Source organism: Microcaecilia unicolor, unplaced genomic scaffold (genome assembly GCF_901765095.1).
Source record: "Microcaecilia unicolor unplaced genomic scaffold, aMicUni1.1, whole genome shotgun sequence".
Classification (NCBI taxonomy): domain Eukaryota; kingdom Metazoa; phylum Chordata; class Amphibia; order Gymnophiona; family Siphonopidae; genus Microcaecilia; species Microcaecilia unicolor.
Window position 1 is genome coordinate 256017 of NW_021963242.1, and position 19397 is coordinate 275413.

Genomic DNA, 19397 nt, shown 5'->3' on the forward strand with positions numbered 1-19397 from the left:
TGGAATCCAATGGATTACAGAACCCAAGGCAACATGGTTTCACTAGAGACAAGTCTTGTCAGACATTGTAACATAGTAGATGACGGCAGAAAAAGACCTGCACGGTCCATCCAGTCTGCCCAACAAGATGAACTCATGTGTATACCTTACCTTGATTTGTACCTGTCTTTTTCAGGGCACAGACCATATAAGTCTGCCCAGCACTATCCCCGCCTCCCAACCACCAGTTCCACCTCCCACCACCGGCTCTGGCACAGACCGTATAAGTCTGCCCAGCACTATTCCCCGCCTCCCAACCACCAGTCCCGCCTCCCACCACCGGATCTGGCACAGACCGTATAAGTCTGCCCACCACTATCTTCGCCTCCCAACCACCAACCCCTCTTCCCTCCACCGGCTCCGCCACCCAATTTCGGCTAAGCTTCTGAGGATCCATTCCTTCTGCACAGGATTCCTTTATGTATATCCCACGCATGTTTGAATTCCATTACCGTTTTCATCTCTACCACCTCCTGCGGGAGGGCATTCCAAGCAAAAAGACAAATCTGATTAATTTCTTTGACTGGGTGACCAGAGAGTTAGATTGAGGGCGAGCGCTATAAGCGGTGTATTTAGATTTTAGCAAAGCCTTTGACATGGTTCTACATAGGCGACTAATAAATAAACTGAGTGTCCTTGGTATGAGCCCCAAAGTGACTGACTGTGTTAGGAGCTGGTTGAGTGGAAGATGACAGAGGGTAGTGGTAAATGGAGCCCATTCTGAGGAAAAGGTGTTACCAGTGGTGTGTCGCAAGGTTTGGTTCTAGGGCTGTCTGGAAAGGTTTGCCTCTTTGTGGATGAAACCAAAATCTGCAATAGGGTAGACACACCTGATGGAGTGGATAATATGAGGAAGGACTTAGTGAAGCTAGAGGAATGGTGTGGAATTTGGCAGCTTAGACTGAATGCTAAAAATGCAGGGTCAACTCAGGGGAACAGTACAGTTTAGGGGGTGAAGAACATTTGTGCACGAAAGAGGAGTGGGATTTAGGTGTGATTGTATGTGATGATTTTAAGGCGGCTAAACAGGTAGAAAAGGTGACAGCGAAAGCTAGAAGGATGCTTGGGTGCATAGGAAGAGGAATGGCCAGTAGGAAACAGGAAATGATGATGCCCCTATATAAGACTTGGGTGAGATCTCTTGTGGAGATCGCATCTTCAAAAAGATATAAGCAGGATGGAGTCGGTCCAGAGGGAGGCTACTGAAATGGTCAGTAGTTTTCATCATAAAGTACATTGGAGACAGACAAGATCTCAATATGTATTCTTTGGAAGAAAGGCTGGAGAGGGGGAGATAAATGCACAAGAGGCGAGTCTCTTTCAATTGAAGCTCTGGAATGAGGGGGCTTAGGATGAAGGTGAAGTAGCCTGAGGAATTACTTCTTCATGGAAAGGGTGGTGAATTTGTGAAATGACATCTGGTGGAAGTGATGAAGATGAAAACAGTATATGAAGCTTGGGACAAGTACATAGGATATCTAAGGGAGTGATAGGGAGAGTAGATGGCTTGTCTAGACAGACTGGATAGATTTGGAGGACGATATTCAAACCAGTTGGCGGTGAGACTGGATATTCATTGCCTGGTCATTTTGACCGGTTTAAAATTAACCGGCCAAGCCATTATTCAGCACTGGCCGTTTAAGTTTATGACAGCCAAAGATAAGCCTGCTATTTCAGCAGTTCTATTTAGCCGCCATACTTAGCTGGTGATGAGCTGAATATTAGCGTTTAGTAAGTTATATCGTGCAATATAAGCGGTTAACCACTAGGTGCTGATCATGAATACTCAGTGGCAGACAATTGGCTATAACCACTGAATATTTGTGGAAAGCTGGTTAAGCACTATTTAAACGGTAGGAGCCATTCCTGGCTGGTTAAATAGTGCTGAATATCGGGGGGGGGGGGGGGGGGGGGATGGTCTTATCTGCCTACATTTTTCTATGTTTTTCATGTAAATGTGTTTCTTAGAAAATGCAGCTACTGTACCTTGGAATGTGTGACAGGAAAACCTTTGCCAGCATCTTCACAATGTATTGAATGTTATAATATAGTGTATGATTACTGCAACGGAATTTATGCAGGATGCAAAGAACAACTAATCAAGAAACTTCAGACTGCCCAGAACACAGCAGCGAGATTGATCTTTGGTAAATCAAAATTCGAATCTGCCAAGCCCCTTCTTGAAAAATTACACTGGCTTCCCATTAAGGAACGTATTGCCTTAAGGTTTGCACCTTGATTCATAGGATTATTTACGGAGAAGTTCCTGGATACATGTTAAATCTAATAGATCTACTACCCAGAAACAGTTCCTGCTTTTCCCGATTCTTCCTAAATTTACATTATCCAGATTGCAACGGTCTTAAATACAAATCTACCTACGCATCCAGCTTCTCCTTCATAGGCACACAGCTATGGAATGCACTACCCAAAATCTTAAGATCAATTCAGAACCATCTAAATTTCAGGAAATTACTGAAGACCACCCTGTTCAAGAAGGCTTACCTTCCAGACTCAACCTAGCTTACTTCTTCTTTGTTACAGCAAAATTAATGGACTCTATTATCTTTAATTATCTTTTGATTAACTCTGTTGTTTTATACATTGCATATTCGATTACTATCTTATTATTACATTGTTTAATTGTATTTTACTAACTGTAGCCTGCACTGCGGTATTGTGTAAGCCACATTGAGCCTACAACTAGTGGGAAAATGTGGGGTATAAATGTGTTAAATAAATAAATAAATACGGTTTATATTGGGAGATAATTATTGGAGGTTGCCACAAACAGGTCCTTTGAAGGTGTTCTATTGCATGGCCAAAATTACATTTTCTTTCAATATTATTAATGTTCAGAAACGAGAAAGTTTTGGTGGGTGGAAGCAGGCACTGTTGAGCCGCTGAATGATACGACTGTTTGAAATTGCTACCCCTCTTCCATGGTTTCTAATGCTTAGGGGCCCTTTTACTAAGCAGCAGTAGAGCTAACGGGGGGGGGGGGGTAGCATGTGTCAAATCGGCACTACCGCCGGGGCAGTGCGGGCACCCGGCAGTAATTTCGAAGTTGGCGCATGCTGTTTCCCATGGAAGAAAATATTTTTCTATTTTCTACCATGGGGACATTGCCAGCACTAATTGGCAGCATGGCCACATTGGCACGCACTGCCTGATTACCACAAGAGTAGCGCGTGAGCCCTTACCGCTAGGTCAATGGGTGGGAGTAAGGGCTCAGGCAGTAAATAGCTGTGCACTACTTTTTATTTATTTATTTATATTTTTTTCTTTATTTATGCTTTACAAGTTACACAAATTTCACTTGCAAATTGAAACACAGAGAGGAAAAAGTATCAAATGAATATCAATACAACAAAATTTTTACATCTCTTGATTAGAACCATAAATCTAAGGGAGAAACATAGGGAGCATATTCCAAAAAGGTTAAGGAGAACCTATCACAAATAACTAATTATCAGAAACTGGCCTGACCGTTTAATTCTCTCATTTATATTTTCCAACTTCTCTCACTTCTTGGGTCCACTGGGTATACTTTTTGAATCTAAGAAAGCTTTAAGTTGTTCCGGCTCCCAAAAAATATATTTATTGTCCAGATATCTTATTATACATTTACAGGGAAATGTTAGTAGAAACTTCGCTCCTATCAAATTTATTTCTTCTCGAAGAGCCAGAAATTTCCTCCTTCTGTCCTGAGTAGATTTTATGACATCTGGATAGATCCAAATTCTGTGTCCACAAAAAGTTTTAGTACAACTGTGCACTACTTTTAATTTTCCCACATGACCATTTACTGCCCCTATTTAACAAAGCCCTTTTTCCCAGCCACGGTAAAAAAAAAAATGGTCCAGTCCATGCCAATTTCATTCATCCAAATTACCGCAGGTCACCTTTTACCGCAGTTTAGTAAAAGGACCCCTTAAAGAGCAGCCTTTTCCTACTAATGGTGGCTCAGAAGAATGAATATTTGCTTGTTTGAATGGCCAGCTGGATTTGCTCTGAATTGCCTCTGCTTCCATGCTCCTGCTATTGAACATTCTCTACGGTGAAGTTCCTGGTTACATGTTGAACCTAATAAATCTACCGTCCAGAAAAACAGTACCAGTCAATCCCGAACTTACTTAAACCTGCATTATCCTGTCTGCAACGGGCTTAGATACAAATCAACTTATGCTTCCAGCTTCTCTTACATAAGAACACAGCTATGGAACGCCCTGCCCAAAACTCTGAAATCTATCCACAACCATCTTATTTTCAGGAAATCATTGAAAAACCATCTTGTTTACGAAAGCCTACCTTTCGGAGCCAAATTAAAGTCCTGCTAAATGCGACTGTTTTTACCCTTTTATCACCTCCCCTCCTATTTCACTGTTGCTTTATACTTATGTTACTTTATGCTCCTACTTTATATTGCATTTGTATTAGTGTAAGACACATTGAGCCTGCAACCAAGTGGGAAAATGTGGGGTATAAATGTATTAAATAATTAAATAAAACATAAGCTGTGGAAAATAGCAGAGCGCTTCACACAGAGTGGTAGACCATTAGTAGCAGTGAGAATTGGAGGGTCTCTAGCTGCATACCAAAGCACTGTATGTTGATAGAGGGCTGAAATATTACATTTGTATTCCAAAGTGAAGATCTCCTTAGTAAGAACCTCTCTCCCCACCCCCACCCCACACTAACATATCCAAGAGTCACAGTAGATTTTTGGCTTTGGTTCTGAGTGCAGGTAGCTGACTGTGAGTACCTTCAAGCAGGGGCGTAGCTACTATGAGGCCACGGGGGCCTGGGCCCCCCGTAGATTTGGCCCTGGACCCCCTGCCGACGACCCTCTCAATCCCCCCCCCCGCCGCCAACCCGCCATCAACCCGCTGTCTGCTACCTTTGCTGGCGGGGGACCCCAACCCCCGCCAGTCGAAGTCTTCTTCCTTCGTTTTGCTTCTGAGTCTGACGTCCTGCACGTTGGGGTCCCCCGCCAGCAAAGGTAGGTGACGGCAACGGTGGGTGGGGGGGTCGAGAGGGTCGGCGGGGGGGGGGGGGTCAAAGTTGGTGGTGGTGGTGCTGGCGGCGGCGGGAGGTGTCGGCAGTGGTGCCGGGGGGGGGGGGGCGGCGGCGCTAGGGGGGCTAAAATGTGCCCCCTCACCTCGGGCTATGGACCCCCCACCCGCCGAAGTCTGGCTACGCCCCTGCTTTCAAGTACAGATTTTCCCCAAACTTTGATCTATGAGCCAGTCAACTACCTTCCTGGGGGCTCCAGGGCACATTTCAAGTGGGAGGAGACACCATTGTTTGTCTGAAGATGAGATCTGAATGTGCTGTAGACTATAGGAAGTAATGATATCAGTATGCTGTAACTTTCTGGTTTGCAAAGGGGTCCTTTCACAAAGGCGTGCTGAAAAATAGTTTGCGGTAGTGTAGGTGCGAGTTTTGGGTGCATGCTGATCCATTTTTTAGCGCGCCTGTAAAAAAGGTCCTTTTTAAAATATTTGCCGAAAATGGACGTGTGGCAAAATGAAAATTGCCGTGCATCCATTTTGGGTCTGAGACCTTACCGCCAGCCATTGACCTAACAGTAAAGACTCACGCGGTAACCGGGCAGTAATGACCTACGCCCAGCAAATGCCACTTGGCGTGCGTCCATTACGTGCGCCCAAAAATAAAAAAAATATTTTTCAGACGCACATATCGGACGGGCACCAAAAATGAAATTACCGCAAGAGCCACACGGTAGTCGGGCGGTAACTCCATTTTGGCGTGTGTTGGGTGCGCGTAGATGCTTACGCGTCTTAGTAATAGGGCCCCAAAATTTATTGTACACCGTTACAGAGAGTGTTTAGAAGAACTATACTCCCACAATGGCATGCTGTTAACTCTATCATCCTGTGGCCTGCTTTGGTATTCTATCATAGAAAATATTGTTTTTAGGAACTGAGTTAGGTTAACATCACTGGAACAGGAATCTATTATTTGTAACTTCATCCTGAAACTAATAGTTACATGGGGAGCAAATCCTCGTACTCCCAATGCCTAGCTCAATTTGCTCAACAACCCCAACACTGTTTTCACATAGGGCGGCTCCAGGAAGAGAAACACCTTGACTTTTGGAAGCAGGGACATCTGCCCCAGTTATAAAATCAGACCTTCTGGTGGTGGCATCAAAAACCATGATGTTAAGGGCTGATATCAATGCAACTATTGCTGATATGAAATCGGAGTTCAGCTCACTAGATACTCATAAGAACGTGAGAATAGTCATACTACTGGGTCAGACCAGTGGTCCATCTAGCCCAGTATCCTGTTCCCAGCAGTGCCCAATTCAGGACACAAGTACCTGGCGGAGACCCAAATAGTAGCAATATTCCATGTTACCAATCCCAGGGTAAGCAGTGGCTTCCTCGTGTCTCTCTCAATAGAAGACTATATAATTTTCCTCCAGGAACTTGACCAAACCTTTTTAAAACTCAGTTATGCTAACCGCTGGTACCACATCCTCCAGCAATGAATTCCAGAGTCAAACAATTCATTGAATAATGTATATATGTATATATATATATATATATATATATATATATATATAATTTCCTCCTATTTATTTTAAAAGTATTAGAACAAGATTCACATTGGAGAACAATTTGATTTGGTGGCCTATTTTCAGATGAACATAAAATCTTTGGAAGCAGAAAAGAGAGATGTAAAAGGAAAGCAAGAGGACATGGAGAATAGAGAATGGAGAAACAATCTATACATACTCGGCATCCCTGAGCTAGAAAATGATCCTTTTCATATTGTGTGATCTTTTTTGTTTGCTTTGTTCTGATTGAGATCCCCAGAGCAAAAGGTTCTTCTAGAGGGATCACATCAAGTCTCTGGCAGCGGTCCACTGAAAACTTACCAAGGTTCAAGTTTAATACTCAATGTTTTGAGTCCCTGTTGTCCTAGCATTGTTGCTTTCGGTGAGCCTGGTAGCTAGAGATTCCCAGCTGTGAGAATACAACAACCTGCTTGTCCTTGGATAAAGCAAAATTACTCACCTGTAGCAGGTATTCTCTAGGGACAGCAGACAAAGTATTCTCACATGCACTCCCACCTCCCCTTGGAGTTGTTGGTTTTTTTTTAGCTTTTTTAAAATGACTGAGGAACTCAAGCCCATGCGTTGGGAGGGAAGGCACCATCACATCATGGTGGGATGCTACTAGAAAGTTTAATGTTGATATTGCTAGCCGTCATCCATGCCTGGCTCTGTCAGAAGATGTCACCCAGCTGTGAGAATACTTGGTCTGGTGTCCTCAGAGAACATCTGTTACAGGTGAGTAACGTTGCTATTCTGTGTATTCACATGCACGAGGGGCACATACATGCGAGCACCCCGCTTTTAAAATGACTTTATAAAACTCCACTAAAGATGTGCCAGGCTGGTTCGGATTTACATAGTAATATAGTAGATGATGGCAGATAAAGACCTGTACAGTCTATCCAGTCTGCCCAACAAGATACATTCATAGCATAAGGTATGGTGTGACATAACATATGTATACTTGATCTTGATTTGTCCTTGCCACTTTCAGGTCACAGACTGTAGAACTCTGCCTGGCACTGGCCTTGCTCCCCAACTGCTGAAGCTGTAGTCAAATCCCCATTCCATCCCATCCAAATGTGTCTAGCTATGATCAGGGTACAGACCATAGAAGTCTGCCCGGCACTGGCTTTGCTTCCCAATTACTGGAGTTGCCATCTAAGCAGACTTAAGGTCCATGCTTACCACCAGGCCACTGGGAAATACCTGTCAAATCCCAAAGAGTAGGAAGGGAACAGGAAGGGATTTTGGATTCGGCTAACACCTCTTTCAGCAGTAGCTCAACGCAACTTACATTCAAGTACAGAAGGAAGACCCATTCCTTTTTGTTCACTCCCAGGGATAAATAGTTCATGAACCTTTCCTCCAGGAACTTGCCTAAGCTCCTATTAAACCCAGCTTTATACTAGAAACCAAAACTGGGCAATGTATTCCAAGAATGGCCACAAATGGCAATGCCACATCTAATTTATTAAATACAAGAATCTCTGCATCGCTTCTTGAATGTTTGATGCAGCACTTCTGAGCTTGTGTGCACAATCGTTCAACGTTCAGTCAACACTGTGATGATAACTGCGTTTCCACAGCAACCAAACAGCACACTAACCAATTAGTGATCAGACATTTTAAGACACACAGTAGGGTATGTTCAAAATGGGAATGGGGGAATGAGGTGACCAAAACAGTGTATTAAGAGTGCAGTAGATAATTAAATCTGCTTTAAACAGATGTAAGGATAAAGAGATTCGCTCAATGCATAATTGAAGACTTCTAAATGAAATCTGTGGTGAGGGACCCAAGAATAAAAACTTTGAGCTGTATCTCATTGTTTTAATGCTTCCATTTATGCATGAAGACTAACACATTAAAAAAGGAAATTCATGAGTACAACCATCCTGTTGAGAATTAAATCCTAAGTCTAAAGTCAGAGTTCTCATTAAATTGGTTTGTATGAACCATATTACTTTTGCAGGCTGATAAACTGAGCCAGTGCTCGCATAAAAGTAATACAATGTAATACAAGGCTGGAAGCAGTGTAATACCTGAAATACTGCGGTATAATAGATGGTTCTTATTCTTTTCAGCTTTGCAGGGCAAAAAGATCTCCTTTGGCACAATGTCTCGCTATCTACATTCTGGTTTTGGCAACATAATATTAGGTAATTCCTAAACAAATGCATTATATCCACCATCATTGCACACAGTCCCCCCTGCCTCCCAAATTGCAGGTATCAAAATGTCTCAAAAAGCAGCTCAAAAAGCAAAAACAAAATTATTTATCTGCAGGGATGTAGATCTTCAAAACGCATCTTCTGGTGCAATAATCTCTGTTCAGGGGCAGCTCCTATATGATCGGAACAAAAAGGCATTGTGATACCTGCAATTTATTTTAGAATTGTTAGGGAGGCAGGGAGGACTGTGTGCAGTGATGGTGGATAGTGCATTTGTTTAGGAGTTGCTTCTCCAATGATCAATATGCACTTGGTCTCAGCACTATATAAAAATGTACTAAATTTTTTTTTCATAGCAGATATATATTTTAGATTACATTTTTGTTTTTTGTTATTTTGAATGTAAATTTCTGAAAATCGATCCTCTTGGTACCCCCCCCCCCCCCCCACATATAGTGGCGGAGTGGCCTAGTGGTTAAGGTGGTGGACTTTGGTCCTGGGGAATTGAGGAACTAAGTTCAATTCCCACTTCAGGCACAGGCAGCTCCTTGTGACTCTGGGCAAGTCACTTAACCCTCCATTGCCCCATGTAAGCCACATTGAGCCTGCCATGAGTGCGAAAGCGTGGGGTACAAATGTAACAAAAAAAATTATATATATATATATATATACACACACACACACAGTGCACTCCATTTAAGTGCACGTTGGATAAGCGCATGTTCTGTTTAACTGCATGCCGTACTTCAGTCCCATTTTTGGTGCCATCAATTTCTATGGGGACAAACTTCGGTTTAGCGCACCACTGATAAGTGTAAGATTCGCTTATATGCATGGTTTAAGACCGCTCCTCTGCACGAAAGACTCCGCATAAGCGCGTGCGCGGAATATGGAAGCCGATTGGCGCATGACAACCAACGAGATTTCAAATTTACCACCCCTTTAACTGCCACAGGCAGAATAAGCGAAAGAATGTAGTTAGAGTGTACACTGGAGTCGTCGGAGTCGTCATTGCACAACTGTAAGACTTTAACACTGGCTGAACGAATAGAAGTTCTTAAAAAATTAGAAAACAAACAAAGTCAATCATCTACTGCTAAAGAATATGGTGTCAATCCCAGTCAAATTTCACATATCTTGAAGCAGAAAGACCAGCTTCTGGAAGACTGGCAAAGCAATACAAATCCACACCGGAAACGAAAACAGGCGGGAAAAGATGAGGAGGTAGAAGATGCTCTTCTTCGGTGGTTTTCTCAAGACAGGAGCAATCAGATTCCTATCAGTGGTCCACTGCCTATGGAGAAAGCTAATCAGCTAGCTGAAAGTCTTGGACTAACTGAATTCAAAGCCATTGTTGGATGGTTGGAAAGATGGAAGGAGAGGAACAACATAAAATTCAAGAAACAGCATGGTGAAAAACAAGACGCTGATGACTTTGGTGCTGAAAATTGGGTTGTTTCAGTTCTTCCTACCATCTTGAACGAGTTTGCACCTCGTGACATTTTCAATGCTGACGAAAACGGTCTCTACTGGCGACGATTCCTGATGGAACACTTGCATTCAAACAAGCCGAAACTACAGAAAGTAAAACGTCGAAGGACCGACTGATGATCCTCCTTTGCTGCAGTATGGATGGGAGTGAAAAGTTGGAACCACTCGTCATTGGAAAGAGCAAACAGCCCCGTTGCTTCAAGAATGTTAAGCGACTTCCTGTGTCATACAAGGCTAACGCAAATTCATGGATGACTGGGGAAATTTGGAAGCAGCTAATTATTGTCAATAATCTGGCACGTGCCCGATTTGCTCGTGTAATTTAATTGCATAATGAGCTAATTATTGTCAATAATTGGCTTTTAAACAAGCAATTATTGGCACTAATTAGAATTAATTGCCATTTATGCACACACATTTAGGCATGGGATCTATGTCTAAATTTTACTTGTGCCTAAATAAAAGGGGTGTGGAAATGGGAGGGTCATGGGTGTTTCAGGGCGGATCAGGGACGTGGTTTTGAGCTACTCTTGTAATTATAGAATATGCATACTGAAGGCAAACCATCATTATTCATAAAAACCTCGCTTCCTACCAGTAATTTTTTTTAATGAGATCAGTCGAAGATCATCAAATGAATGTGCACAAGATTCACAATGAGCAACCATTGGTGCCTCACGTTTAGCATGCTGGAGACAAAAACAATGTTCATTCATTCTAATTCTCAGTGGACGGGTGGTTTTCCCAATATAAAATTTTGGACAAGGGCATCTCACCACATAAATCACATACACACTATTGCAGTCTGTATGATGTTTCAGTTTATATCTCACATCATCCACTGGGTTAACAAAGTCTTGCATTTGAAGCATAATCTGACAGGTTGTACATCTGCCACATTTAAGTGGTCAATTGGATCTCGCAATGTAAAATTTCACGAGTAGTTCAGGTTGTTCTCTTAAATTCCTTCCTCTAGAAAAAGCTAATCTAATGTCTTGATCATAAAAAAACAGGATGATACTGAATAATCCATCAACGGTTCTTCACTATCTGTCCTAGGCCTCATCAGATACCTATGGATTTTTTTTTTACTGTGACTGCCAAGTATAGCACATAAGCACCGCCATACTGGGAAAAGACCAAGGGTCCATCAAGCCCAGCATCCTGTCTCTGACAGCGGCCAATCCAGGCTTCAAGAACCTGGCAAAACCCCCAATTTTTTTAACAATGTTCAATGGACTTTTCCTTCAGGAATCTGTCCAAACCCCCCTTAAACTCCGTAAGGCCAGCCGCTGCCACCACTTTCTCCGGCAACGAGTTCCAGAGTCCAAATACACACTGAGTAAAGAAAACCTTTCTCCTATTTGTTTTAAATCTACCATATTCTAGCTTCATCTTGTGTCCCTGGTTCTATTATTGTTTGAAAGTGTAAACAAACGCTTCACATCTGTCCGCTCTACTCCGCTCATTATTTTGTAGACTTCTATCATATCACCCCTCAGCCGCCTTTTCTCCAAGCTGAAGAGCCCTAACCTTCTCAGCCTTTCCTCATAGGGAAATCGTTCCATCCCTTTTATCATTTTTGTCGCCCTTCTCTGCACCTTTTCCAATTCCTTTATATATTTTTTGAGATGTGGCGAACAGACACAATTTTTTTACAGTTGTTTTTGCAACTGAAAGGTGTGGAGATGGGTGCCACACTTGCTCCTTCAGTTATGCATGGTAACTGCTGTCAAAGTTAATGCCTTGTAGTAGGTCTCAGGCCTTTTCTCATATTTGGCTTACTGTTGTCTTTTCAGAATAGTAAGTACAATTTAGAAAGCGCCTGTTACATGACCTCAAACATAGTATACCCACATACTTCTTCTCAGAGTTTTTTGAGATGTGGCGAACAGACACAATTTTTTTACAGTTGTTTTTGCAACTGAAAGGTGTGGAGATGGGTGCCACACTTGCTCCTTCAGTTATGCATGGTAACTGCTGTCAAAGTTAACGCCTTGTAGTAGGTCTCAGGCCTTTTCTCATATTTGGCTTACTGTTGTCTTTTCAGAATAGTAAGTACAATTTAGAAAGCGCCTGTTACATGACCTCAAACATAGTATACCCACATACTTCTTCTCAGAGTTCTTACTATACCATGGGCCCGAGATTCAAAAAGGTTTAACCGGGCAGGAGAGGCCCCTACATAGTTCAACACCCCTGAGCTGGCCATCCACTAACATTCAATGGCACTTAACCGGAAACTGCCACTGAATATTGTCTATGACCGCCCAGGTGAAATCCAGGCAGTGGAGGAGCAGGCCAGGGGCAGAGTCAGAGAGAAGCCAGGAGTTATATGGGTACTAATATTCACTGTCAGAGCCCACATAGCTGAGCAGCACATATCTATATGTGTATGCAAGCTACATGTGTAGATGCTAATAAAATTGAGACCATAAATCTCTACAGCCTTTAGGCTTTGAAGTGTGCGGTGAGTACTGTTCATTTCCATGGCTTTTTATATTACATGAAGGACTGCTGGATCAGTTTTTTTTGATATTCTGGTCACAGGATTCATTAAAATTTAATTTAGTAGTGGTGATAGAACATCAAAATGCATTTCAGAATATCTACAGGTAACTGGGAATGCATTTTAATATGAAATCTATGGTTGGGTTTTTTTTCTGCTAGAGTCTGCAACACCAAGGGGTCCTTTTACTAAGGTGCACTGAAAAATGGCCTGCGCTGGTGTATATGCATGTGTTGGACGCGCGCAGGTCCATTTTTCAGCGCACCTGCAAAAAAAGACCCTTTTTTTGGCCGAAAATGGACGTGCGGCAAAATTTAAATTGGCCCGTGTCCATTTTGGGCCTGAGATCTTACCGCCACCCATTGACCTAGCGGTAAGATCTCACGCGTTAACCGGAGAGCAATGGTCTACATGCGTACAATGCCGATTTCTGCCCGGTTAGCGCTGCGCACTGGAAAATTTCTGGCACACTTAGTGGACCGTGTGAAAATTAACATGCGTAGGATGCACGTAGGTGCCTACGCAGCGTAGTAAAATGGCCCCCAAGTGTCTAGAGATAACCCAGTAGACAGTTGCTTGCTGTGTATTGACTGTAATTGAAATCCTTCTTTCCTTCTTTGTCTTTCTAGGGTGATGTTCAACGAACAAATATCCAAGTGGATTTTGGAGATGGAATTGCCGTTTCATATGCTAATATCAGCTCAACGGAGGATGGCATTAAGCATGTTTACCAGAATGTGGGGATATTCCGAGTGATGGTGCAAGTGGACAACAGCTTGGGATCAGAGAGTGCCGTCCTGTACTTACATGTAACTTGTATGTTATTACTATTGTTGGCTTATCAAATTTTTCTTAAAGAAACATTATGCCCATTTTAAGAACATATCAGTTGATTAGTTTTGTCTGGTCCAGCCCTGCCCTGGTCACAGCTCCATTGTGAGATGTTCACCTAGAGCAATACAATTCTGGAAGTGGCCTTGCCTTCACTCTCTGCAAGGCCAATCCTGTCCTTAAAACAAAACAAAAGTGGCTGGTATGGGCCCTTGAACAGACAGGTGCCCTCAAGGAATACCATGCCCCATCCCCTCTAAACAGGAAGTTTTGGAGGAAATGGGACATGGCAAGCCTTGAGTGCAGAGATCTGCTCAAGACCTCACACTATCCACTATGGCTCTGCTTTATGGGCAGAGCTGGCTTTGTACAGGGTGGCAGCAGCAGCAGCAAAAGGTATGGCACCCCTGACCCCCAGCAGGAAGAGTATAGGGAAGATGCATTCCTGGATGGGGGTGGAGGGGGTGAAGGAGCAATACTGAACTCTTGGGAAGTAGGAAAGGGCAATGTAGGACACTTGAGTGAGGGTAGGGAAAGCAAGATGCTAGACCCCCTAAGAAGGGATTCTTGGAGTGAAGGAAAGGGCTATGCATAGTATAGAGTCAGATCCTCAGGAGCTTAGTCGAGATCGGGTGGCAGAGCCGGTGGTGGGAGGCGGGGCTGGTGGTTGGGAGGCAGGGATAGTGCTGGGCAGACTTATACGGTCTGTGCCAGAGCCGGTGGTTGGGAGGCAGGGCTGGTGGTTGGGAGGTGAGGATAGTGCTGGGCAGACTTATACGGTCTGTGCCAGAGCTGGTGGTTGGGAGGCGGGGTTGGTGGTTGGGAGGCAGGGATAGTGCTGGGCAGACTTATACGGTCTGTGCCAGAGCCGGTGGTTGGGAGGCAGGGCTGGTGGTTGGGAGGTGAGGATAGTGCTGGGCAGACTTATACGATCTGTGCCATGAAGAGGACAGGTACAAATCAAGGTAGGGTATACACAAAAAGTAGCCATATGAGTTATCTTGTTGGGCAGACTGGATGGACCGTGCAGGTCTTTTATGCCGTCATCTACTATGTTATTACTGCTACTCTTTGTATCTAAGTTAGGGAATTTTTAAATCAGGGAGTCCATTCTGTCATGCTCCAATTTGATATTTCTGGAGCTTTTGATACAGTGGACCATGAACTTTTGTGGTGTAAATTGAGTGAGTATGGAATATCTTGAGCAGTTTATAACTGGATAGAAGGTTTAAAAAAAATAGATTGTATTGTTGGAGACATACCACAATGATCCATCCTAAATACCAGACAATTAAACCCATACCAGAACGGGACAAAACCGAACTCTCGACACTGGATTGCTTAACTGTACTTTGGCACTAATGAACGTTCTCGTTATACCACTCTACTTCTCATTCCAGAAACAAACTCTCTACACTTGATTGCTTAACTTTCCTTGTCACTCATGAACTCTATAGCAACTAGCCGTTGAGCCCGTGTAAACGGGCTCGTTTTGGAATGGGGGTGTTCTGAGGCCCCCCCCCCCCCGAGGTCGCTGCTGCTCCGCCCCCCTCCCCGGCCTGAGCACTATCTGTTATTGAACTTACATCGCACCACGCAGACGCAGCAGGCACATCAGCAAAGCTGCCATCGGGATGGCCTTCCTTCTCTGCCTGTGTCCCGCCCTCGTGTGACGTAACACGGCGAGGGCAGGACACAGGCAGAGAAGGAAGCCCGTCCCGACGGCAGCTTTGCTGATGTGCCTGCTGCGTCTGCGTGGTGCGATGTAAGTTCAATAAGAAAGACAGTGCTCGGGCCAGGTGGAGGGGCGGCGACTCCGGGTGGGGGGAGCGGTAGCAGTGACCTCGGGGGGGGGCGGAGCGGTTGCGAGTACGTCTGCGGCATGCGCAGTAGAGACTTCCCGCTCTGTCCCGCCCCCCCTCATCACGTATTGATGCAGGGGCGGGGCAGAGGGAAGTCTCTACTGCGCATTTGCGAGTGAGTACGACACTCGCCTTTTATATGTTTGATACCATTCTATTTCTCATGCCAGAAATGAACTCGCTACACTTGATTGCTTAATCTACTCTGTCACTTAAGAACCATTTTGTATTTCTCAATCCAGAAATGGCAATCGCCATTACGGCATTATGTAAGCCACATTGAGCCTGCAAATAGGTGGGAAAATGTGGGAAACAAATGCAACAAATAAATAAATATTAGATACCCAACTAACAACGGAATCACAAATAAATTACTTGAGTAAAAAGATATTTTTTTTAAATTGCGACAATTTAGAACAATCAGATCAGTCTTTTTTATAGAACACTTTTATATGCTGGTACAGGCTATTCTTTTATCTCAATTGGACTATTGCAGTGATCTGTATGCTGTATTAAATTTAAGACTTGTTAATAGATTGCAGTTGCTGCAAAATACTGCAGCTAAAATGATTTATGGACGTTCCCGATATGATCATGTGACGCCTTTACTCAAAAGCCTACACTGGTACCAGTTTCTGCCCAAATTGATTTTAAGACTGCTTTACTGTGTTTAACTTCTTACAGGGGAATTGTTCTTCTCTTCTTCCACAGTTAATAGCTTATCCAGTGGAGGAGTGGCCTAGTAGTTAGGGTGGTGGACTTTGGTCCTGGGGAACTGAGCTCAATTCCCACTTCAGACACAGGCAGCTCCTTGTGACTCTGGGCAAGTCACTTAACCCTCCATTGCCCCATGTAAGCCGCATTGAGCCTGCCATGAGTGGGAAAGTGCGGGGTACAAATGGAACAAAAATAAAATAGATACTATTGGAGATTCTACATGGAATGTTGCTACTATTGGAGATTCTACATGGAATGTTGCTATTCCACTAGCAACATTCCATGTAGAAGCCTGCGCGGCCACATTGGTGATCTGCAAGGGCCGACTTCTACATGGAATGTTGCTAGTGGAATAGCAACATTCCATGTAGAATCTGAAAAAGTAGCAACAGTGGAGGAGTGGCCTAGTGGTTAGGGTGGTGGACTCTTTGGTCCTGGGGAACTGAGTTTGATTCCCACTTCATGCATAGGCAGCTCCTTGTGACTCTGGGCAAGTCACTTAACCCTCCATTGCCGCATTGAGCTTGCCATGAGTGGGAAAGCGCGGGGTACAAATGTAACATAAATAAATCCAGCCTTTTGGAAGAATTCTCATGTTTACTCTTCACTTTTACTGGGATTTCTGACTGTTAAAAAAGTTTGTTACTAAAAAGTTATTAATGGCTCTTTTATTTATCAAGCTAGCAAATTGTGGAATTCTATTCCTGAATGAATTTGAACACTTTTTGGATATTTACAATTTTGTAACATATTTTTAGAAAATATTTAGCTAAATAATATAATAGGGCTATTGATACCTTTAATTGTGTGCCTTGAACGTCATGTAACCTGCTTAGATTCTTTACTGATTGCAGTGGGATATAAATACTCAGAATAGAATACAATAGAGATGCTGAATTCTTTGGGGGGGGGGGAGGGGAGACACTGGATACTTGAGGAGGCAGAAAAGCGAAAGGGAGACACTGGATTCCTGGGGGGGGGGGGGGTGAGGTGGGAGATGCAAAAGAGAAAGAGAGATGCTGGGCTCCTAAGGGAGGAGCTAGGGAAGGCAAGAGGAGATGCTGGACTGCTAAGGGGGGAAGGGAGGGGAGATGGTGGATTACAGAGTAGTAGGACCTTGACCTGCTCCTGAGGAGGGGCGCATGGCTGAAGACATGCCTAGGGAATCAGGTCTCCTTAGGTTAGCCGTGCCTGGACACACACCTAACCAACGTGGCTTTTGGATAGCCACATTGAACATGCACTGGGTATCTGGTTGAAACCATTGGTTTAGAAAGTGTACATGAAACCTAAGGCTTAGGGAAGAATAACCATAAAAGGCAGCTATAAGAAAGGAATTATTACTGAGTACAGAGAAAAACAAATCACGGGCCCTGTTTTCAAAAGCTGTTTTCTCTTCAGTGCTGAATACGAGTGAGCTGATTAAAAAAAATGAGAAATACATATTCAGGAGAGAAACAGTATGGAAACAGCATATTGTACACATGATACGGTATCACGTATAAGCTTGTTGGAAGTTGTTGAAGTAATCTTTCTATGCTAAACTCAATCCTCTGTCTAGCCTCGAGAGATGTGCATTCATTTTTAAATGAAATGAAAACACAATGAAACAGGCTGGTTTCATTTCATTTCAAAATGAAAGAAATCCACAACACCTTTTTTTTTTCATTTCACTTTATCTGTAGTTCAAATTATTTGCAGATAAAACCCAATAAAATTGAAATTTAATGAAACAAAAAAACAGCATGAAAATCACTCACTCCTCAAGCAAAATGAAAAACTGTTCCTGTGTGTGTCCCTAAAATAAATAAATAAATAAAAATATCCAGTGTACCTGAATGTAACTCACCTTGAACTACTACTGAAAAAGGTGTGAGCAAAATCCAAATAAATAATAATAAAAGGCAAATTTTTCCTCCTAATCCTCCAGCAATATCACTCACAGATTTTGAACAGAACAGTTTTCAGAGCTGGTCCCTGGGCCACTCACAGTAACATAGTAAAAGACGGCAGAAAAAGACCTGCACGGTCCATCCAGTCTGCCCAACAAGATAAACTCATATGTGCTACTTTTTGTGTATACCTTACCTTGATTTGTACCTGTCCTTTTCAGGGCACAGACCATATAAGTCTGCCCAGCACTATCCCCGCCTCCCAACCACCAGCCCCGCCTCCCACCACCGGTTCTGGCACAGACCGTATAAGTCTGCCCAGCACTATCCCCGCCTCCAAACCACCAGTCCCGCCTCCCACCATTGGCTCTGGCACAGACCATATAAGTCTGGCCAGCACCATCTCCGTCTCCCAACCACCAGCCCCGCCTCCCAACCACCGGCTCTGGCACAGACCGTATAAGTCTGCCCAGCACTATCCCCGCCTCCCAACCACCAGCCCCACCTCGCACCACCGGTTCTGGCACAGACCATATAAGTCTGCCCAGCACTATCCCCGCCTCCCGCCACCGGCTCTGCCACCCAATCTCGGCTAAGCTCCTTAGGATCCATTCCTTATTCTGTCTTCTAACAGTCAGGGCTTTTTTTTGAGGGGGTACTTGGGGGTACTCAGTACCGGCACCTTTTCCGTTGTCTGCTAAAATTGACCCATGGTCCCCAAGTTTTAATGAAAAGAGCTCAGACTCAACACACAAATTCTGCTTTGTCATGGATTCTGTGACTGGTGCAGGGGGCCTGACTATCTTGGGGTGGGTCCCTCAGTGATCACCCCACCCTTGAAGAGTGACCTGGCATTTGAGTACCGGCGCCTTTTTTGTTAGAAAAAACACACTGCTAACGGTCGACCAGTTTTAAATCCAGCCCAGCTCCTTGGGACCTTCCTCAGGCTGCTTAAATTTACATAAATATAGTGAATAAATAGTAGCCGAACTGAACACATCTCTCTATATAAAAGGCACCACCAACATTCTATGAAGCCTCCAGCCGGAAGTGTGAAGGGGGAGAGATATCCGGTTTCCCCATGAGTGTCTGCCCCGCCCTCGGTCTCTCTGTAACACAAACAGTGAAGGAAAACACAGCAAAGCAACCGAAATCAAATCGCTCTCTCTGTAACAGTGAAGGACTCAGAGGGGGGAGGGGAGAGAGGGAAGAGGGCAGGGTCACACACACTCCCACATGCACACAGAAGAAAACCTTGCTAGCCCCCGTTTCATTTGCATCAGAAACGGGGCT

At 43.8% G+C, this 19397-nt stretch overlaps 1 protein-coding gene across 1 annotated transcript in view; it reads left to right on the forward strand.

The window, feature by feature from the left end:
- LOC115459102 (VPS10 domain-containing receptor SorCS1-like) overlaps positions 1-19397 on the forward strand; it is a gene marked incomplete at both ends in the record, with an annotated part of 299388 nt that overhangs the window by 253457 nt on the left and 26534 nt on the right. Inside the window, 1 exon segment of the mRNA XM_030188967.1 lies at positions 13432-13618. Within this exon segment, the coding sequence (XP_030044827.1) occupies positions 13432-13618 (187 nt within the window).